The sequence below is a fragment of the Notothenia rossii genome (assembly GCF_949606895.1).
Source record: "Notothenia rossii genome assembly, chromosome: 11".
NCBI classification, from domain to species: Eukaryota; Metazoa; Chordata; class Actinopteri; order Perciformes; family Nototheniidae; genus Notothenia; species Notothenia rossii.
The window spans coordinates 11,609,660-11,633,330 of NC_136910.1; the positions used below are offsets into that span (position 1 = coordinate 11,609,660).

The 23,671-nt window shown below is 39.4% G+C and overlaps 1 protein-coding gene across 1 annotated transcript; it reads right to left on the reverse strand.

Annotated features, from left to right (window-relative positions):
* Positions 1-1,684: 1,684 nt before the first annotated feature.
* Positions 1,685-23,522, reverse strand: nhlrc2 (NHL repeat containing 2). The gene is made up of 12 exons (XM_079656886.1): positions 23,304-23,522; positions 19,667-19,819; positions 16,801-16,850; positions 15,771-16,176; positions 12,820-12,941; positions 12,603-12,732; positions 10,670-10,763; positions 10,004-10,235; positions 6,651-6,773; positions 6,286-6,495; positions 5,918-6,122; positions 1,685-3,636 (listed from the first exon to the last, which is right to left on the reverse strand). The coding sequence occupies exons 1-12, from the start codon at positions 23,464-23,466 to the stop codon at positions 3,374-3,376; spliced, it is 2,151 nt and encodes a 716-aa protein (XP_079513012.1). The 5' UTR covers positions 23,467-23,522; the 3' UTR covers positions 1,685-3,373.
* Between the last annotated feature and the right edge of the window lie 149 nt (positions 23,523-23,671).

Consider the following 23,671-nt stretch of genomic DNA (forward strand, 5'->3'; position numbering starts at 1 on the left):
CCATGGCTAAATTAAGGGGTTTGCGTCCTTCTAAATGAATATCAATCTGTTATATCACCAAATAGGTTGTCGTTTGCAAAGCTCCTGATGGCAGACCCATGACCTTTGAAAATCTCCCTTTTTTTTATCACTGTGCCACATGTTAATTGAGTGTTTGTGTGTGTGTGTGTGTGTGTGTGTGTGTGTGTGTGTGTGTGTGTGTGTGTGTGTGTGTGTGTGTGTGTGTGTGTGTTTGTGTGTTTGTGGCCTCTGGCAGTGAAGACGGCGGCTCAATCTCACAGGGTTAATGATGCCGCCAGAACGACAGCGAGGGAAGCAGCTGTGGTTGGGGGCGGGGGGCAAATGGATAGAAAAAATATGAAATAAGAGAGAGACCTGATAATATCTCCTGTTGTGCTTCTCTGTCTTTGTTATGACTTTTAAAGTGATTATCTCATCCGCTGCCAGACTGATCCTATCAAAGTAATCACATGTTTAAAAACAGATTCATCCATACGACTTGTTAAAATTGCGTTAAATGCACGACTACTCTGGACAACTTCATAATAGACTCTTTAACACTAATGAATGGTTGGACATGCAGTACGCTGTGTTATCATGTTTACCTTATCAGAAATGTAAGTCTTTGAGGTTTTATAGTAACTTGTTTGACAATAACTGATGCCGTTGCCATGTCAGTTTGCTAATCTAATGTTTAGCAGACACTGTCAAATTGATGTGTGGTTTTTGCAAAGTTCTACAGCCTTATGTATATGTAAAAAGGATATGAAACAACTACAATAAGCACATGTTCACAAAATAAAGATATCTTTTATTAGCATTTTAATATACATTTAAATCTTCGGTAGAAAGGTATAATATTTAGGCTGAGTGCCACAGACAGTTGGTGAAAGTGTTTTTGTCTTTTCACATGTGAACAGAAGGAACATTGTGGGCCTTGTCTGTGAAATGTATTGTCCTCCATCACCTCAAGAGTGCTGATTGATCGTTAATGACTCCTCCTATCCTGGGACACTTTTGTTCTGTGGGTAATCCACTAGAACCTGACACAATATAAGGTGACACTAGTAATTTATTTTGTCCCCTGCACCACTCAGACTAGTGGTAATGTGTGTCGTCTCTGGGAAAAGAAAAACATTACTCTAGAAATCTCAGCCGTTTCTTTTCTGTAATTGTATTTTGGCATTCCTAGCGAGGAAATGCCGTACATTCAATTCATTTTGTATTTAATGGAGTGTAAAACAAAACACAACGCTCCTGCATTCAGGCTGTAATGTTTAAATACAGCTATACGTAGTAATAGCAGGCATTACTCATTACTAATCTAAGGGAGAATGTGCTGCTTCTGGAGGAAAAAACAAGACAAATGTGAGGTATTTGCCATATTTTGTAAACAGGAAGTCTCTCTCTCCTGAGGTTGCGACCAGTTAGGAGTGACCGAGCTCATTAGTGAAGCTTTTGATCCTATCTCACATAGCAGAGCTGCTTTCAATATACATGTTGTCATGCTATGTGACCAGATACTCATTACTCAAAGGCTTGAAATATCTGACATGACAATAAGTTGTATGGAATTGCAGCAACATAATGAGTTTACTCTCAAAGTGCAGCATTAAGAGAATAGAAGGAATCAAGGGAGGGTTTGAAAACAATATCAAGAAACTCAATGCCCACAAGCAGCTAGTCAAGCTCATTGTTGTTTATTAAAAAAACGCCATAGGGATAGAACAGCTGAGCTATAATCTTTCGCAGTTCATTAGAAATAAATATCTGGTGGGAATAAAACCTTTTCCCATTAAAGAGGTGGCTTTTTATTGCTTTTGATACAGTTTAGATTATCTCATTCACACAGTCCTTTCAGTAACCAGCTTTTTTGCAAGGCACTTCCAAACCAAATAAAAACATTCCTACAATGACAATTATGTTGTGAGACATGATGACAGAAATGCTCACCCAAGCACTCTCAGACACTCTTCTGACAACAGCTCATAAATTAGAAAACCGGTAAGGGAAAATGAAATGATTATGTTACTGTACGCAACACAACAGAAAGCACAGTGTGTTACGGTAAAGCATACTTCTCTTTCTTGTTGCGTTCCCTTTTAAGGAGGGGATATGAAGCGGATAAATGCTTGTTAGAGAGATTTTAAGATGTTTTTCTTAACTCAATATCCTTCAAAGTGCACAAGCAGCAGTTACTCGGTGTCATAAGTTCACCAGTTATCAAAAACAGGCACTTTTCTTTCTTAGATAACTTAAGCAAAAGGGCTCCTTGTGTTGTGTGAATAATTGCAATAATAAGTATAATCAGTCATACATGGAGAGGAGACAGGAAAAAGCTTTAACATACATGTGTGAACTTTATAAAGTAAAAATGAATGGTCTGTCTTCAATGACATTCAGTCAGAATGTTTACTCAGGATGTATTAGAGCGCCTGAAGGCACCATCAAGCTGACTAAAGCAACCACACACAGACATGGCAATATATTATTCAATTAGAAATAGCAGAAACTTGTTTAATACCCTGAAGTTTCTAATCTATTATTTACTTGAGTCCCTGCAAGTTAGTTTATCACCCTCAAAAGATCTTTATTTTTTCCCCTTTGTTATAACTCATTAGCATTCAAAAGCAGAATGGGAAACTACTTTGGAATTATGAATGGATCTAAAAGAAAAAGCTCCTTTAATGTTTGTGAGAATTTATGTTTTATGTTTGAACAGAAGGCATCTAATTTGTATTTGCCAGAATTTGTGCTTACATTTATTTGGAATGTAAACCGTCTACTCTTTGAATTTCGCATCTGGTGGATCAGGTGAAAATATCAAGCTAATTACAGGCTTCTTCTTTGCTATGTTAGGAAGTATTTTGAATCCTCCATCATTAAATGTTACTCTTTTTATATGTCTAGACACCACTGACACCATCATCAGCTGATTAAATATTCTTAATACGTTGCAAGTTAAATCCACAGGATATATTTTACTCTCTGCATTAATGTAGCCCTGTGACAGTGTTTTATATAAAATAGAAAATGTTGGCAGTTTTCTTACAGTAGCCTAGTACAGCCTGTCCTTGTAGGAATCTTTGCATAAATAAACCATCATATAAACATAATTATTCAGGCAGCAGTTGTATTTGCTGTCCTTTATAACATGCCTGGGGGTGTAACTATTTGCATTCCTACCAATAACTGTCACTCACAGCAATGATGCATTATGTTTCTTAGAGGGGGCTTCGGAGTAGTTTCAATTGAAATTCCGATGAAAATAAGGTTTGTATCACATTCTTAAAAAAAAATGACATTCATTGTTTTCCTCTAGAAAAAATGAACTCAAAAAGGGTGTTGGGCTGGATAAAACATGTAAGAGGTTTTAGAAAACATGAGCCAACGCCACAGTGATTTCCTCCTCTTTGGGATCGGCACTTATTTGAAGGGGCTGGGTGAAGCAGGCTGCTTTCATCATACAAGTTGTACCTGTCTCCATGCAGTAGAACACCCAAACGCTCAGAGTGAGGTTAGGGTGGCTGCCCAAGTCCTTTATAACTGCTGGAAGTTTGGTTGAGATGGAGAGCGGCTTCGACAGATCCATGATGTCACCGGTGACCACAGGTTCGTCTAGCAGCCACTCGTTACCTGGGAAAACAGGAAGGACACTTTTGTAATCCTAATGCTCTCATGGGGACAAAACCAACAGTCTGATGCAATCAAGCTGATCAAGTAACGGATAAAGTGTCCACAACACTAGGCTAGTTGTCTTCAGCTTAAAGCTAACGTCTCTATGCTAATATTAAGCAGGTATTATGCCAACATTTGAGCAAATATTAACTTATTAGCACTAGAAGAAATCAAAAGTATTGGATAAAGTCAGATGTTAAACTGATTGCGCACCACAGTCATTAGGATATATCCTCTGGGGACCGTGAATATCATTAAATAATACGCAATATGATATATGTCCGTGTTTACCAAAACGGTAGACCAAATGACAATGAAGGTCGAAAAAACTATTCATATTTTCACAATGTTCCATGTTTTAAATGTATGGTTGACTGGGCAAGGTGCACATCGTGTACTTGAGAGTCTCCAGACTGAGCACAAATGGATTCTTTTACAAGATCGCATTCACAAAAGCCAACTGAATCAGTGAGGGACAGGACATACATTTACTGAAACACAGGCTTTATTTTTAGCATCAGAACACACATCTGAAGTGACATGCCGACTGAATGATGAATGAAAGTTGAAAAGGGAATGCTAGATCTCGGACTGTGAGAAAATATTATGCCAGAGAAACCGTCAAATCCATGCCAGCGGTGATTAATGAAGCTGATGCCTAACATAAGGTCCCAGGCTAGCTATTTCTAAAAAGCCACGAAAAAACAATTTAAATCCGCCGTGCACTTCCAACTTGATCCATTAAAATTCCTGCCACCGCTCTGATCTGATCGACGTAAGTCTAGACCGGGCATAATCGGACAGCAGGGGGGGGGGGGGATCGAGTAACATAGCCTGGAAGCTAATTATGTGAAGCAAGGCATGTCGTCTTATCGAAATGTTCTAAAAATAACCCTCTGATATCGCTGACTGCATGCTGCGACGCTCACAATGATGGAAAATTGTTTCGCTTCAAACCTAATGAACAGACTATCACCGCTCACTAACATGATGTCTGCAAATCCCTTCAGCTTTAGACTACTGGCTGAATGTTGAGAAAAACCTTTTGAATAGTTTTAAGCTATAGAAAGCAGATATTACATTTCTCATGCCATGCAAAACCTCACTTTGAGTCCCTGACTGATCTAAATATTCCTCCATCCTCCAGCTGAGGACTTTTAATCCCAGGCGTGGGCCGGCAGAGTGAGAATGACTTTCTGTACAGTGAACACAACAGGAGGGTTAAGCATCATTCACTTCCAGCGTTTTCTGACAGAACCATGGATCACAGACCAAAATAAAGCAGAGAAGGAGAGGTTGAGAGGCTCCTATTCAGAACAGGGTTGTTAGAGCAGAGTTTGGGTTGCCATGACACGTGTAAAAACAACTTTTAAAAAACAATTGCAAACAATAGCCGGGTCTTTGCTAAAAATGTATGACGCACTTTCATTAAAACAGCACATTTAAGTATGGAAATGGGATTTGTTGGTGTTCACTGTTATTTTCTTGCTTAATTCAAACCACTGCCCCTCAATATAACCTTTGCAGCAAGTCTTTTTCAAATCCAGCTGCCTTTGATGAATCGACTGCCTGATAAACCCCTCCCCTGAACAGTAGTCGTCCAATCATAGCTTAGCAACCTGGAACAGCAGGCTTTGAGTCTCTCTGCATGTTGAAGCAGTGTGCTGTAGTAAAAGCCTGGACTCAGCATTAAAATAAATTGCATTCATTTGTCTGTGTCTTTACAAAACCAAAAACTCATATACGTACATACTGTACTCAACATAATATTCAAACGTTAGCATGTCAGGCTAACTAGCTACAACAGTACCACTAAAGCCTCATCTGTAACTTCCCTTTATACTCTTCCTCTATAATCAAAGGCTTTCATGCTCTTTTATTTCCATGTCTTCTACGTAGAAAGCCTCAGTGTTTTAGCGTGAGATCATGTATGAAGCCAGTACATTCATTTTGAAAACCCTTTCTTCATGAGTCAGCTTTTTTAACCAACTCACAGAAATTATGTTTTAAACTAGCAGACAACTGTGTCGATAATTGAGAGGAGTGCCTTTGTATATATGGATGAAATCAATAACCCATTGTTTCTAATGCGAGTAGTGTTGCATTCACTATGGACATTTGACAGGCGCAGCAGATGTAACAGAGTAAGGTCAAGTCGCCTTTAACGGATAAATGGAGAAGTACTTCAACGGGAATATACATTTGACATGCATGGCATTAGTAACAGCGATTGTCCTACCCTCAGCTGAGAGAGTCCAGCAGCTGGGGGCGTCCTCGGTGAGTTTGGTTCCTTCGGGAAGCGTCAGAGTGAGCGAAATGACGAGAGTCTGGCCAGCGGACACGACCACTGGTGGCAAAACCTTCCTGGCGGCCGATTTCGGCAGCGTAGGAGCTTTTGTAGGCTTTGAAGGTACTGAGTCAGTGCAGTCTGTAGAGATGGGGAACTGGACAGGAGAGACATTTGGGTGTTTCGATTAAAGAACAAAGAGAAAGTTACTGGCACTAGTGGAGCCCTTTCTCTGTAACCTTTTATCCAGACACCTCTAGCTTTAAGGGTGGATTAATCACACGCATGTGGACAAAATCAAAAGAGCCTTTCATACACACCAGTGAAACGGTCTTGGAGGACAGGTCCAGCACTTTGATTCGGTGGTTGTTGGTATCTGCCACATAGAGGATTTTGCCGTTGTCCCCCACGCAGATTCCTCCAGGTTCATTGAAGCAGGATGTGTTAAACTCGGGGCCCGCAGTATCTGCAGCCTCTCCAGTCCCTGCTAACGTGCTACACTGCTTTGTCTTTGGATCCACCACCTTGATCTAAACAAAAGGACACAGACACCAAAAGGTCAACATTGATGTTTCCTGTCTGGATCGAAAAGATTTATCCATTCAACATCCCTGAAGGAAAGCATTACGACGACCAACGCATGGCTCCAGCTTTGAACTACAGCCTTGTGACATGCAACAGTTACCTTGTGGTTGTAGGAGTCGGCCACATAGAGCAGGCTTTGTTCAGGAGACCAGGCCACACCGAGAGGATGCTGCAGCTTGGCGTCCACTCCTTTGCCGTCTAGATCCCCGAAAGCGAAAAGGTTCTGGTTCAGGAGAGATCAACACAAAGATATGAAAAAACAAAAAAACACCCAAACGGTAACTTGTGACCTGACGGTATGTGTAAATTCAACATTGGTCGAGGAACAAAGTGTCCTTTCTAATTTATTTAAAACCTTTTAGGAAAAGAATAAAGAAGCCATTTAACCGTTGGGATAAAGAGCTTTCTTCTGAAAATTCAAGACGAATCCTTTAAAATAATTGTGTATTATTTCATTATTTTAAAAAGGTGTATAAATCATTCATACAGCAACAGATTCAAAATAGTAAATACTCCACATTTGTAAGAAATACCGGAATCATCTTTAACAAATGGCCGGATTAGTTACTATTCTTGAGTTGAGTGAAAACTGTCCTGTCGTCTTGTTTCAGGGATAAATGTCCTAAACAGATAAATGAATTACTTTGTGAAATAAACAGCTTTTGATTGATCTCAGCTGTACAAACAGAAGAATATCTGACTCTCCCAGAGGTCACTCAACAATGGCTGCTGAGAGGGAGATAGCAACCTAACTTGCTTTAGCACTTGCTTTCTTAACATTTATGAGAATTCAAGATATTTTCCTTTACTGTTTTGATTTGATAGAAAACAATGGCAGCTAAAAAGAAAACTGAATCTTAAGAGAAATGTGTTTGTTATGAAGTCAGCAGGACTGTGACCTCTGGGTCAGCTTGGGATGCAGCTGCTGGCGAAGGAAGTGTTCAAATTCAGACAGAAAAGCTGGGAAAAGTACCGCTTGATAAGCATGGAAACACAACACGTTGCTCATACAAAGATTTCTACTGATCCAGACTTTGAGCTTATAAATGCATACAAATACAGGCATTGTAAACGCTTAGGCTATGAAAGGAAACACTGATAACAAAAACCAAAAATGTGCATACAGACATTTTGATTGCTATACTATCATTATAAAATATGTTCCTTCCATCTGGCTCATTTGTAATGCAGCAAACACAGGTGGGTATAAAGCAGAGGAGTTCTCTCAAGAGAAATCAGAAGAAAACAGGAAGAAAAGAGAAGTTCAGTTTCTAATTGATTGATTGATAACAAAGCTTTGAACCTGTCCCTGTTTGAAAGTCCAAATTGAACTTTTCAAAAATAGGAACATTGTATCCGGACTTTAACTCTCACAAAAGAGCTGCCGCTTCGAAAAACATTCTCCTCGCCTTCTGCAAAGCTGAACATTATGTCGAGATGATGAATGGGGTTAAGAGAGGATGTAAGCCCGCTCTTTACAGAAACACTGAATCGGACTGACTTGTCTAAAACCAGGTATTGTGCCGGTCTCAGCACTGAGGTGTTAAAAATCTCCTGTGAGCTGAGCTACGCTGGTGACACCTTGCCAAGCTGCAAAAGCAAGTGCAGCCAACACCTGCACTCTGTGGTCGTGTCATTTCAGAAAAACCTGCAAACTCATGAACACATTTTTCATTTATTCTTCATATTTTACCAGGGAAGTAACTTCATCATATTTACAATGGCATGTTGGTTAAATAGATTTTGCCCCTTTAACTTTGCTAAAATTAATTTGATTTATTTGGTCGTTAAACCTTTACTGCCGGATTATAGATATGGTTCTGTAAATGTATCAGTTGGTTTTCAGGTGAACAAGCGAGCAAACACTTTTTTTCTTCCTCAAGTCCATACCTTATTTAATGAAATCTTTCTCCTTCCAGACTTTATATTGAGCAACTGTAAACAAACAAAGTTAATTATTGTTTATGACTGTCCAGTTAATTACTCCTGGGTCTCCAGGGTTACCACCAGGTTCAGAGCTCTTGGGTCTTTCCAAGAATACACCGGTGTGTGACTGTTTCAAACAACTTCAGGAGAACGGTGAGGACCTGAAAGTTCAAACCAAGAATCGTCTTGAGGCGTTGTTTCAGTCACAAACAAGGGTGGCTGTGTTTGATTTTAAATCAATATTTTCTATCTTCTTAGAAATGGCCCTGAGTCCTTGTGCTTGCCTGGAAGTGATCCAAATCTTGGTGCAACCTTTTTTCTTCATAATTGCCAATGTAGTTTATTATTGTGAAGGTTAGGGTCATGTTGTCATTTAAAGGTACAGCATGAGGTCATTTTGTTCTTGCAATCTGCTTTGGGTTTCTTAACTAATGTGCATGGCATCCTCGAAGATATTATTAGATAGCTAATTACATTTTTACATAAATAGGAAGAAAACACTATGTAAAAGATAATTTATGGACATTAAATTAACAACAAAAAGGCAAACTTAATTTCAGCCACTTGGGGTTCATTTTGTCCTTGTTCTCTGTGGCTGGTTTGTATAAATGTAATATTAATAAACCACCGTAATATAAATCATGAAACTAAAAACGTATCTCGTAGAAATTAGATAAGGTAGGAAAAAAGACCTTGTGATAAGAATAGAAAGGATTTAACAAATCACGAGGAATTGGTTAAAAGATGATAACTAAATTAAATCACAACGGAAGAATGTTTTCAATTAATTGTGCTGGAATAGATAACCATGAGAATTAAGAACGAAGTCCATATCTTTGATGAAAGATGGGAAAAATGGGTAAATGATAGAACACAAAACATTTATAATGACCAGGTGGACAATTAATGTACGCATGAGTATTAATGTTGTACCCAATATGTGTAAACTATATCTAATAAATTAATATCAATGTGTTTTATTTCCCTTTCTTAACCTGATTTGTCAATTGTTATGTAGTTTATGTACAGTATGTATTTAAAAAAGGTAGGGTAGGTAAGAATGGAGAAACCAGCTCGAGTGCGCTTGAATTTGAAAGTACACAACCGGAAAAAATCTGCCCCTTCCTTCAGACTTCCTTACAGAGCCCCTCCTCCAACACACACGGACGTGCACATGACCAATGAGGGCACGAGATAAGTTTGTGCACGAGATGGAAGACTGACAGGCAGGTAGGCCATCCAGTTATTTTAGCCGGGCAGGCTCAGATGATTGGACTAGCTTTTTACAGCGCCACGGCTTCCACAGATTCATTTTTTTAATGTAGTTATTGTCAAAGCACTTAATGTATTCATTGCCATCGGGATGTTAAGAGCATTCCATGGAATATAACAAAAAGTGTTTTTGAATTGAAGTACCTACCCCACCTTTAAGTGCTAATTTGAATATGTATGCCTTGTAATGAAATACAAAATGCAAATAATAAATAATAAAAAATAAGAAATCATCAGCATCATGTTGACACCCACCAGTGGATCCCTCTCCCCCCCGACCAGCATCTTGACGGCTCCGTCCTTCAGGGCCAGCGTGCGGACGGAGGAGCTCTCACTGTCGGCCACGTACAGGCAGCTCCAGGGCTCCTCGGGGGCCGCAGCCAGGCCTGAAGGTTGGGCGAAGCCGGCCTTGTGCGGGTAAGCGTTGTTCCGGTTCTCCTCGCTGCCGCTGCCGGCCCACCGGACGCACGTCCCCGCCTTGGACTCACTGTTAACAACGTAACAAATGAAGAACATGATAAGCCACCTCAATATATTTTGCTGCAAAGGTTATATTTTGACACTGTAGCTATGAACAAATAACAATAAAAGCCTTGAATCTATTTGGTTATATTATACTGTGCGTATTTTTTTTGTAAATGTAAATATTTCTCTATATTTTATTGTTATAATCGTTTTTTTTTATATAATCGCTTAACTTTTTGGTCCTTTCCTTACAATTTATCATCTTTGATTTTATTTATGTAAGCACCATATACACCAAGGGAAATTCCTCCTAACTGTGAAACTACTTGGCAATAAACCTGATTCTGATTCTGATTCTGATTTAATCTTTTGAATGAATGTTGTTTGCTTTTCTGAGAGGAGATGTATTAGTGGCTGCTGCCAGGCGGCCATGATGGTCATGCACCAGTCTCTCACCTTCCTTTTGGCAGTTTCCCATCATCCAGGAACAAAGCCCAGATCTGGTGGGTCCCTGCCATCGCTATCCACAGCACGTTATCCTCAGATCCGCCTACACATACACACAAAAATGTCAATGTCAGTGTAGCACTCCGATTCAGAAGGTGTAAGGTCCTCTTGATTTATCTATCCATACACATGGCGAATAAATCATGAATATGCAATGAGGGTTTGGAATGACTCTCAGAGGACAGTGTTAACTGGAGTTAAAAAGGTCCGATATCACACCCTCAGACCATGTGGTGATCATCCATCAAGCTGCACACAATGTGACCATGATTGATTACCTCTGGCTTACAGTCTGAGTGCAATGAGAATATAATTGGCGATAAAATATCCAGAATTATGGCTTTAAATTCAAAGGACTATGATAAATATTTTAAAGAGCGTACTTCCGAAATGCAAACTGAATGTACAGTACACGCCACGGGCTGAACAAACAACTCTGTCGACGTTCATCTTTTGTTTGATTTAGGAAAGTACACAAGGTCACAAGGACATGCTTACATTGAACTAAAACGGTCAGCTGATACAACACCACCGACTTAGAGAAGACACCTAATGGTTAACACATATTAACCTGAGGCTAGAAAGTTGTAAGATGTGCAGATGATTATCATTTTTAAGTAAATGTTAGTTTAAATCCCTTAGAATTTTTACTTTCTCCAATTGAAAGCTTTTTTTTCCTGTTAATTGTTATAGAATTCTTGATTTGTTACAATTTAAACTGCATTTTGAACAAATAAATACCTAAATAACAGAGGGTGTGGTGTGCTCAAAGTAAAGGCTGCAAGGAAGTTTATTCAAATTTTGGAATAAGATTCAACTTAATGACTCAAATATAAATAAAGCTTAAGTTGTGCATAATAACTTTCTCAATATTTCCTAATTATTCTAGCTTAGAGGACAAAACAATGCTGCTCAATAAGACAACAACATACACCGTCACTTTAGAGGTGTGTGTGTGTGTGTTGGAAGTCTGCTGGTCCGTCAGTTCTTTGCTGACTGATTAGCCCTGAAGGCAACACAAGAAATGCACTTTCATTCAGAGACAAAAGGTCTGAGAGATTCAAAAGCTTTCTGCTTTGATGAAACAAAACAAAAAAACGATTAAGGAACAAACTCTGAACGCCCAAGGCAAAAACAACAAAGGCATTTAGGGACTGAGCTTGGATTTCGGAAAATGAAGTGGAGGTCTTAGATGACTTCATGATAATAGGAAAGAAATTGTCAGCTAGTTTAAAGTTGTTTCCGACTTGCATAGTTTCAACTTATTATTGATTTCTCTCCCCAAAATGAGTCAGTCAAACCATCTATATAGATTTTACAGAAAGGTTTACAGAGCATCCCTCATGAATGAGATTCTATTGGTTAAAACGTTATTCTAATAACTTAACTTTTCGATTCTCCCTAAACTATTTATGCACTGATAAGTACACAATATCAATCAATTATGAAGGGCCCGTTTTATACAGGCTGGATCTTTTGTAACTGATTGAAGCCTCCATATCAATCAGAATAGCTTTACTGAAGGTGGATCATATATAATATTTATACAATGTCATTTTGTTTTACTTAAAACATATTGTTATTCATACGCGTTAGATTTTTATGCACTTTATGTAAACGAAAGACATGGTCACTTCCTGTTTGTAATAGACAAATCCTTTCCCGTAGCTTAAATCTTAGTAAACTGTCACCTGCCAAATATTAACCCCCAAAGATATGCGAGGCAGAAGGGTCAGCTTGACCTTTCTCTTGCTATAAAGGATTATTGATTGTTTTGCGGCATGAAGAAAGTCAAGCATGACATGAGAGCAAAAGAATGCACGGAGGGGAAGATAATGAGATGCTGGAAATGTTTCGCTTCAAGTCTAACCACGAGACTCACCGGCGGTCCCGAGGGTCACATCCCAGGGAGAGCTGATGGGCTGCTGGGGTCCCAGGGCCCCCCCCTCTTTGTCTGTGCCTTGAGCACCCACTCCAGCGAGAGTGCTGACTCTTCCCTCCAACAGGTCAATCTGCAACACAGACAAAGGTGTTAACATCAAGTGAATTTGAATTTATGAATAAACGGTTATTTAAAAAGAGGTAGTTTGGAGTGCTACCTTTCTGATCAGGTGGTTTTCAGTGTCGGCCACGTATAAAGTGTCCCCTTTAATGGCCACGCCCTGAGGGGAGTTAAAGGAAGCTTCAGACAAGTCGCCATCTTGTCTCCCACTTTTAGGCCCTGGGACAGAAATGAGAGTCTAATCAATGTTACATTTTCACAATTCTTCCCCACTTATAGGTCATATTGAGCCCTGGAGTTTAATCTTTTTTCAGTATGTTATGCATAAAAGCCTTTTTCTTTGCCAAGTTGTAAATGTTGAAACATTTTAACACATAGATTTATAAGGCTTTAGAGCTTTGATGGGAAATGTTTGAATCTTCAAAGCTTTATACGAGGTGTTCTGGCATTTAACGTGTATCCGTAGACCTATGTGCAATTGATATTGAAATGTTACTCAGCAACAGCAGTTTTAATTATTCCTTACATATCGAATTAAAAATAAATCCCTTTCAGTTAGCACTTTTCTATCTTCCCCGCATAAACTTTAAGGTAAAGGAAACATGTTTTTTTTATTCTTAATACAAAGGATATGTACAGGCATAATTGCCCTTTTACAGCTGGAGCAAGGTTGGGCTTTCATGTAACAATTGATGAAAACATTTACTAAATAATTTCTAAAGTATGTATCTATCTATCAAATGTAATAAGTAAATCTTTAAATGATGTTTTCAACTTTTTATGCAAATATAAATGTTAGAAATTACTGTGTGCGAATAGGGATGAGTGGTATCCACAAATATTACAAACAAATCATGCATTTTCCCCCCTCATTTTCCCCACACTTAGGTCCGTGCCAGTTCCCAGCATGCACTGATCCCTGTTGTTGCCAACCTCTCTGTTGGCCGGGGTCAGTCTACCATGAAGCTCCTCTGAGGGCTGTTGGGGCGTGTGAGTAATCTCAAAATATCAATGAGGCCTTAATATTGTTTTCGTACAGATTATTTACTAATTTTCACGAAGCAAAAACAATATTAATTTTGTATCCACAACTGAAATAAATAAGCACATATTATAATATAAAGATGCCCCTAAAATGCACATCTTAGTATTATTTTTGTAATACTTTTTTTTGCCTTTATGTATTTATTATAGATAGAGGTCAGATGGAACGGTAAGTGGGAAAGGAGGACATTCAGCAAACACCAAAGGTTGGATTTGAACCCTCGCCGCTGCAATAAGGACTCAGCTTTGATATACAGTGCATCTGGAAAGTATTCATATTTACATTTTGTTATGTTACAGCCTCATTTCAAAATGGATTGAATTCATTTTGTTTCTCAATATTCCACACATAATACCCAATAATGACAAAGTGAAAACATTTTAAAATAATATTTTGCAAACTTGTTAAAAATAATCAAATGAAATATCACATGTACATAAGAATTCACACCCTTTGCTATGACACTGAAAATTGAGCTCAAGTGCATCCGGTTACCACTGATCATTCTTGATATGTTTCTATAACTTGTTTGGAGTCCACCTGTGGTAAACTAAATAGATTGGACATGACTTGGAAAGGAACACACCCGTCTATATGAGGTCCCACAGTTGTCAGTGCACATCAGAGCACAAACCAAGTCATGAGGTCCAAGGAATCGTCTGTAGACCTCAGAGACAGGATTGTATCAAGGCACAGATCCGAGGAAGGGTACAGAAAAACGTCTGCAGCATTGAAGGTCCCAACGAGCACAGTGGTCTCCATCATTTGCAAATGGAAGATGTTTGAAACCACCACAGCTCTTCCTAGAGCTTGCTGCCCAAACCAAAGTGAGCATCTGGGGAGAAGGACCTTAGTCAGAGAGGTGACCAAGAACCCGATGGTCACTGACAGAGATGGGAGAACCTTCCAGAAGGACAACCATCTCTGCAGCACTCCACCAATTAGGCCTTTATGGTAGAGTGGCCACAAGGAAGCCACTCCTCAGTAAAAGGCACATGAAAGCCCACATGGAGAACCTAGAGGACTCTCAGACCATGAGACAAATTTATTGTCTGGTTTGATGAAGTCAAAATGTATCTCTTTGGCCTGAATGCCTAGCATCATGTCTGAAGGAAACCAGACCTGGCCAATACCATCCCTACAGTGAAGCAAGGTGGTGGCAGCATCATGCTGTGGGGATATATTTCAGCGGCAGGAACTGGGAGACTAGTCAGGATCAAGGGAAAGATGAATGCAGGGAGATCCTTGATGAAAACCTGCTCCAGAGCGCTTTGGACCTCAGACTGGGGCGAAGGTTCGCCTTTCAACAGGACAACGACCCTAAGCACACAGCCAAGATAACAACGGAGAAGCTTCGGGACAAGTCTGTGAATGTCCTCGAGTGCCTCCGCAAGAGCCCAGACTTGAACCGGATTGAATATCTCTGGAGAGATCTGAAAATGGCTGTGCACCGACGCTCCCCATCCAAGCTGATGGAGCTTGAGACGATCTGCAAAGAAGAACGGGAGAAACTGCCCAAAGAAAGGTGTGCCAAGCTTGTAGCATCATACTCAAGAAGACTTGAGGCTGTAATTGTTGCCAAAGGTGCTTCAACAACGTATAACGAGTAAAGGGTGTGAATACTTATCTTTTTTATTTTTTATTAATTTGCAAAAATTATTTTAAAACTTTTTTAATTTTGTCATTATGGGGTATTGTGTCTAGAATGTTGAGAAAACTAATGAATTTAATCAATTTAGAAATATGGCTGTAACATAACAAAATGTGAAAAAAGTGTAAGGGTATGAATACTTTCCGGATGCACTGTATGGTCCACCTGCTCTAACATTTCAGTTATCTGGGCAACCACAAGTCAGTATTTATTGCAATAAAAACCCACTGCACTATCTCAGGAACTGTCTCATTGCCATCTGATCTATCCCTTAATGGACATCTTGTGATCCCATTAAACCAACTCAGACATTTAAACCTAATAAACTACATATCTCTTCCCTACTCCTTACCTCCAATGACACGTAACAGCTCTCCGGTGGAGGACACCACCAGAACCCGGTGATGCCCAGTGTCTGCTATGGCCAGTCTTTTCCTGCTGTTGTCTACGGCGACCTTTCCAGGAAAAGACAGCACGCTGGGGGGCAGGGAGTCCCGGTACAGCTTGATGCCCACTGTGTGGGTCTTCAGCAGACCCTGAGCCCCGTAGTGACGGAGGGCGAGGTCAGTGAAGAGCGTCAGCCTGTCGCGGTGGCCCTCGCCCACCAGGGAGAAGAGCAAGTTGCCCCGGGGTCCCAGGAGGACTAGGGTGGGCCAGCAGGACACCTCAAGGTCATGCCACAGGCGCGCCTCGCTGTCGTTCACTACCGGGTGGCAGATGTCATAGCGGAGCACAGCGCTGCGGACGTTGTCGAGGACCTGGAAAAAGGATCGAGCAGGCGTGAAAAATGAGCTGTAAATCTGTTGCTGAAAATAAGGGCTATTCTTTAATAACTCAGGGTATTTTTTTGTTATCGATTTAACTACCAGGAGTCCAAAGTGACATTGAAGTCCTGACCAAAAGCCCCAAACTGAAATATGTACACTGTTATTTATGAAATAAAAGCATCAGTGGCATAAGTTGATAAGATAAGAAATGCTTTATTGATCCTAATTTGTGATTTCTTTTGCGTTGCATCAGCATAAAAAGACATGGCATTTAACATAAAAATTGAAAGACTAGATATAAACATTCCAAAATGTAAACATCTCAATGCAAATAAAATAGCATTAAAAAAAAAAAGTTGAAAATATACATGTTGAATTACAAATGCACAGCAACTGGCCAAAGCTTAATGAGGAAAATAAACATATAGTCCCATGAGGCTTAAGAAGATCTGACAATGTTTTCTAGTCTATAATCCTATAAAAACAAAAGTAGGCTTCATGAGGCCATCATAATTAAAATCCCCCATTATCTTGATATTATTCTATTAAAAACGAGGCACAAGTAGAAAAGCCTACCCACAGGTCAAAATGACCATGAACAATGAAAACACTTACCTTTTCATTGGGGAATTTAGCTGAGTGCACACCAACAATTACCAATCCGTCTGAAAAGGGGATTACACAGAAAGAGAGACAAAAACAAAAATTAAATGGTCAAATTTAACGGTGCAGTAAGTGGTTCGACTGAAATAACAATTTTAGACGTTCTTTTACCTCAAAAAGAAGCACAAAGTCTGTATGTTTGCGTGACAGTAACTTAAAGAAAAAAGGTCAAAAAGACGCAAACCTCATACGCACAGATGCATGTGTCGAAAATAATTGAGGAGAAGCAGAGAAACTAATGAGTTTATCAAATGGAAACCAAAAGTGTCTTGCTTTGTTATCAAGTCAGTGACCCTCCAACATAATAATAGGTTGACCTCAGTGACGCTCTTTGAAATGTTTCAGCGTCTGGGAAATTGTGTTTCTCAGTAGTGCTTGAAGATTACCACTATTACTACGTGAACAAACAATGAGAACAATCGGCCAGAACTACTGCCTTTTGACACTTGGACCATAAAGATGGAGGTTTTAAATGTTATGCAACAGAATAGCCCCAAACTGTGTAAAAACAAGCATGATTGTGGAACTCACTTTTTGTTTCTAAAAAGATGACAAAACAGATTCTGATTCTGAATTCAACTTCAATCAGTGTGGGACTTTCTATTGAAACACAGTCACTCTTGTAACCATGTAAACCTGAGGCATTATGCAACAACAAAGGGTCTAATTGCTTTGTATTCACTGTGGAAAATTAAATGAATAACTAAGCTGAGACAAAACAACTAGTGAGTTTCCACAACTATCACAAACTTGTTTCTCTACTTTATTTAAAGCACTCGGAAATAAAAGAGTGTATTTTTATATATAACACCACAGGCCTGTCCAGTGGAAATAAAGTGTACAAAAGCCCTTTTTCCATAAACTCACATCACTGAGCCACCCTCAACAACCTTAAGACTCGCAGAGGATTTCATCACCCATGGCCTCTGCCAAGCAGTACAGCAGCAACACAGATTGCAGTGACGATGGGTGGGTGGTTTGTTTGGGGGGGTAGGGGGGTATGGGGTCTGTGGGAGTGACTGTTCAGGGTGGCTCCCACACCTCATTGACCAGAGCAGCAAACAGAATGTACCCACAGCAGTGCCAAAGATAAGGCGAGTGAGATAGTGTGTGGTGGCGGTGGGGTGTATGTGCTCTGCGTATATTCAGAGCTGCACAGCTTCCTCAGATGATCCCGTAAAGGGCCAGCAGGATGTGATGCTTTACATGGAGTGGCTATATAAAGAGCCATACGGTGAACTGCAGCAGGGTACAATTATGGTCCCTGTGAGCGCCAACTCGGAAATATTTTTAGTTACTGTCTCTTCACAGTTTAGATAAGGGCCCTCGGGCGCTCGAGCAAGAAGAGGAGAGAAGTTGATGCAGTGCAGCTTCTCAGCCTCACTGAACGTACACATGTTCCCGTGACGAAGCATGACACATAATAAGATTGACACCAAATTGAATCGTGTTCCCTTCAGTCTCTCAGCCCAATGCTGATTTCTTGTTCATTATTGGATAATCAGGTAAGGGAGAAATGTGATATGAAAGCTTTACCAATGAGCATGTTCTCACTTACTTTGACTATTCCACCCATTCACATAAAGAGACAATTATAATTTTGTATTAGCCCGAACTTGATATAGCTACGGTTTGACAATCATTTCTTAGTTTCTATTCACATGGCACAGATACATTGACCCCTCTAGGTAAGCTGCTAGCCTCAAGCCGTGCTACAGATGTCTGGTAATCCCCTCTTTTTAACTCCATACTCTCAGATATTTCTCATTTCCACTTTATCAGATTTCTCGTAGTTCCCTTTGAAGCCACTAAAGGATTATTACTTTAAAATCACATCAAGGAGACACAGTTTTTACCAATTGCCTTGATCCTGCATTACCATGAACATGAATACTGTAGTTAATCCCATGCAGACTGTGTTGGTGCAATTATACATTAAAGCAATGCCTTAAAGAAGTCACACACAAACACACTAATCAGCCTTGTTTGAGTAATTTTGCGTAAAACTACAAGACAACGCAGTTTTATGAAACGACTGAGCATTTATTTATTTTTGTCTTCTTGGTATGAGGGTCACACACAATGTATAGAAATCAAAGTAATGAGGGATGGAAAAAAGGTGGTTATCTTTAGTATTTTTCATTAAATTGGGATGTGAGAAAGGAAACACAAATACACAAATAATAGAAGGAAAAAGGACAAACATTGAGACAGTTTTTCCATCTGACTAATGGCATACATCAACTAGGGGTGCCGGAAACTGACCATGATCAAATTCGAAAATCGGACAGCCCTGGCGAATATTAATCGATTATTCGCCGCCAAGTTTACAGTAAAACAAACTGGTGGTGTGACCAATGGCCATTTACAATTATTAATACTATTACTATTATTAGCATTAGTCTATATTTTGGTTGAAACTAAGCCAACGAAAAAATGAAAAACATAAATAATAATAAAAAAATATATAAATAAAATCGAATTTTAAAAAATAATTTGCGATTATGGAGACTGTAACGAAATATTCAAAAAATGGAATAATCGCTGGCATCCCTAACATCAACCTGACCAACTGTGCTTGCCAAGGTGCCCTGTAACAACAGACTTAACATGAATATGAAAAAAAAAAAATCCCTCATTATCATAATGCAACTCATAAATTCACTGGCACATCATTTGTTATGGGCTTTGCTTGTGCATAATTTAAAATCATGTTAGAGGATGATGAGAAGTCTACTGGGGAGGATCGTCCTATATCCCCACATCAGTGAAATGGAATATTTGAATAACAGCAGTCAAAGCCAGTGCTAGTCCGTACCTTTGGCCGAGTGCTTCTCCTCCAGCTGGTGCAGGTCAGGCAGGATGTGTATGCAGTTGATGCAGCAGTAGGTGAAGAAGTCCAGCAGCACCACTTTCCCATCCAGCTCCTTGTTCAGAGACAGAGGGCCCTCCGTGTTCAGCCATTCCAAGCCTGGAGGAAATCACAGAGTAGAAAATGATGCGGTCAAACTATTCATTATGTTTAGTCACAGAACCGGCAATTTGATGGCTCAAAGCAATGACTTGGAAACGCGTACAGATTCAGCCGTGTTATGAAGGTATTAATGCTTTCAAATCAATCCTGTAGATGGAGATTCTTTTTTTCTTCTTCTTACAAGTAATCAAATACACTGAAGATTGTGTACGATAACATTTGTCACACTTGACTCACATGCATGTGATTAATACATTTTGAAAACATACTGAACCTCACAATTCAGCCTTAAATACTTGGAAATATAAAACAATATGTATCCTCCACATAAACTATTTAAACTTGTTTTAATGTCTTTGTTTAACTTCAGCTTTGCGATAATTCCTTTCAAAGAACCTTAGTTTCAATATCACCTGGAGGAAACGATATAACAGCCATACGTTTTATTTATTCCATTTACTTTTACAAACACTTTATTTTATTAAAGTGAACAACAATGGTGTTTTGCAGTGTTGTTGTGTAAGGTAACCTCATGTTGAGCCTTATTTTAACAACACTTTATATCCCAAATAAGCAATATATACAGTGGGGCAAAAAAGTATTTAGTCAGCCACCAATTGTGCAAGTTCTCCCACTTAAAAATTTGAGAGGCCTGTAATTTTCATCCTAGGTACACCTCAACTATGAGAGACAGAATGAGAAAAAAAAAAATCCAGAAAATCACATTGTCTGATTTTTAAAGTATTTATTTGCAAATTATGGTGGAAAATAAGTATTTGGTCACCTACAAACAAACAAGATATCTGGCTCTCACAGACCTGTAACTTCTTCTTTAAGAGCCTCCTCTGTCCTCCACTTGTTAACTGTATTAATGGCACCTGTTTGAACTCGTTATCAGTATAAAAGACACCTGTCCACAACCTCAAACAGTCACACTCCAAACTCCACTATGGCCAAGACCAAAGAGCTGTCAAAGGACACCAGAAACTAAATTGTAGACCTGCACCAGGCTGGGAAGACTGAATCTGCAACAGGTAAGCAGCTTGGTGTGAAGAAATCAACTGTGGGAGCAATTATTAGAAAATGGAAGACATAAAAGACCACTGATAATCTCCCTTGATCTGGGGCTCCAAGCAAGATCTCACCCCGTGGGGTTAAAGTGATCACAAGAACGGTGAGCAAAAATCCCAGAACCACACGGGGGGACCTAGTCACTGACCTGCAGAGAGCTGGGACCAAAGTAACAAAGGCTACCATCAGTAACACACTACGCCGCCAGGGACTCAAATCCTGCAGTGCCAGATGTGTCCCCCTGCTTAAGCCAGTACATGTCCAGGCCCGTCTGAAGATTGCTAGAGAGCATTTAGATGATCCAGAAGAGGATTGGGAGAATGACCCATCAGAGACCCATCAGAGACCCATCAGAGACTGCACCGACCTCACCACCTTCAAAAAACTCACAAAAACTCACCTCTTCAATCTGGCTTTTAATGTGTGATTGTTTTTGTATTATTTGACTTTAACTTTAACTATATATTTATTTGTTGTTCCTTTCTTCTCTTTTCTTTTCTCTTCACTATTATCTGTAAAGCTTCTTTGAGCACCTGTAAAAGCGCTAACAAATTAAATCTATTATTATTATTAATGAAACCAAAATATAACTTTTTGGTAAAAACTCAACTAGACGTGTTTGGAGGAGAAAGAATGCTGAGTTGCATCCAAAGAACACCATACCTACTGTGAAACATGGGGGTGGAAACATCATGCTTTGGGGCTGTTTTTCTGCAAAGGGACCAGGACGACTGATCCGTGTAAAGGAAAGAATGAATGGGGCCATGTATCGTGAGATTTTGAGTGACAACCTCCTTCCATCAGCAAGGGCATTGAAGATGAAACGTGGCTGGGTCTTTCAGCATGACAATGATCCCAAACACACCGCCCGGGCAACGAAGGAGTGGCTTCGTAAGAAGCATTTCAAGGTCCTGGAGTGGCCTAGCCAGTCTCCAGATCTCAACCCCATAGAAAATCTTTGGAGGGAGTTGAAAGTCCGTGTTGCCCAGCGACAGCCCCAAAACATCACTGCTCTAGAGGAGATCTGCATGGAGGAATGGGCCAAAATACCAGCAACAGTGTGTGAAAACCTTGTGAAGACTTACAGAAAACGTTTGACCTCTGTCATTGCCAACAAAGGGTATATAACAAAGTATTGAGATGAACTTTTGTTATTGACCAAATACTTATTTTTCCACCATAATTTGAAAATAAATTCTTTAAAAATCAGACAATGTGATTGTCCGGATTTTTTTTTTTCCTCATTCTGTCTCTCATAGTTGAGGTATACCTAGGATGAAAATTACAGGCCTCTCTCATCTTTTGAAGTGGGAGAACTTGCACAATTGGTGGCTGACTAAATACTTTTTTGCCCCACTGTATATATAAAGAGACATTTTAAACTATCAGTAATATAGTCATGAGGGCTTGTTTGAGGATCCAGTTAATATCCCCAACAGCAATGTTATTCTGCTGTTGAAGTTCTACTATAGATCTCCATCTACTGGTGCGTTAGGATATTGCCAACATGCTGCATACAAAACAAAAAAATAAAAAATGAGTGAGGAACAATTGAAGAAACAGTGGTCTGTCCAATAACCCCTTTATATGATGGGGCTATTAAAGGAAATGCTGATACTAACTATTCATTGTACAACTCGTAAAAACTGTTGCAATAAAACACACCACAGGAAGCACTGCAAAAGGTGAACCTACACCAAGCAGCTGCTATCCATTTTGTCTGAAAGTAGTCATTGTTGCTTCTTACACCAAGCTATAAAATATACTTTGTCATATTGTTGTACTATAATGCTGAAATTATGGTTAATATGCTACTATACTATTACACCAGAAACTATGGCTACGTCTCATGCAGAAACATAATGTAGCCTACCTTATATTCTTATGCTTTATTCTAATTTACTCTTTAATTCAAACAGATCCACATGGAGTAACATTACTTTATCATCAAATGTATCAGCCTGTTGCACACTTGTTACAAAGACCTGTTTACTGCTACTATTATCACTGACACTTTGCTATGTAGTTTTCGCTCTAAATGCTCTTGTAAAACGTTGTACTTTTTATAGTATTCTCAATTAAATTAATGTACTTCCTATTCTGTCATGTATGTCCTTGTACTACTGCTGCAACAACCGAATTTCCCCACTTGAGATCAATGAAGATGTATCTTAACCTCACTTCTCTGACTGTTTAGGGCGTGGATAAGCTAACTTCAGCAAGCTTGTAAGCAAACACTTGTGTTAAAAGAATATTTATGTATAGGAAGGGTGAGGAAACAATGGCTGTTCAGTTTTATTCTCGAGAACATGTCGAGTCATGTATTGGAATGTAAGCAAACTTTAAAAGTAAAGCAATTATGCTATTGAGACAGACAGTAATGGGGCTAAACGCTTTAACATGGTCTAACCTGTCTGGAAATCCGGTATCTTCAGATCATCTCTTTCGTCTAGTTTTTTTAAATACTCGTTGACAATATCTTCTTTCTCTTGTTGAGTCGTAGCTTCATCTAGGGCAGAATCCAGCTCACTTTGGATAGGAAATAAAGTAGAGAGGCTGGACTGGGACGCCATGTTTCTATCAACAGCTAGCCTGCTAGGTAAATTCACCACTGCAATTCAGACCGCTGCTTTCGACACTGTAAAAAAAAAAAAACAATATCACCGGAAGGCTATTTTTCACAGAAATGGAGGTTATATTTAAATAGGTAAAACACCAGTGAAATACTTTTTAGTTTTGAAAAAAGTAACCTTGGCTCAAATAATTAAAATAATGTGC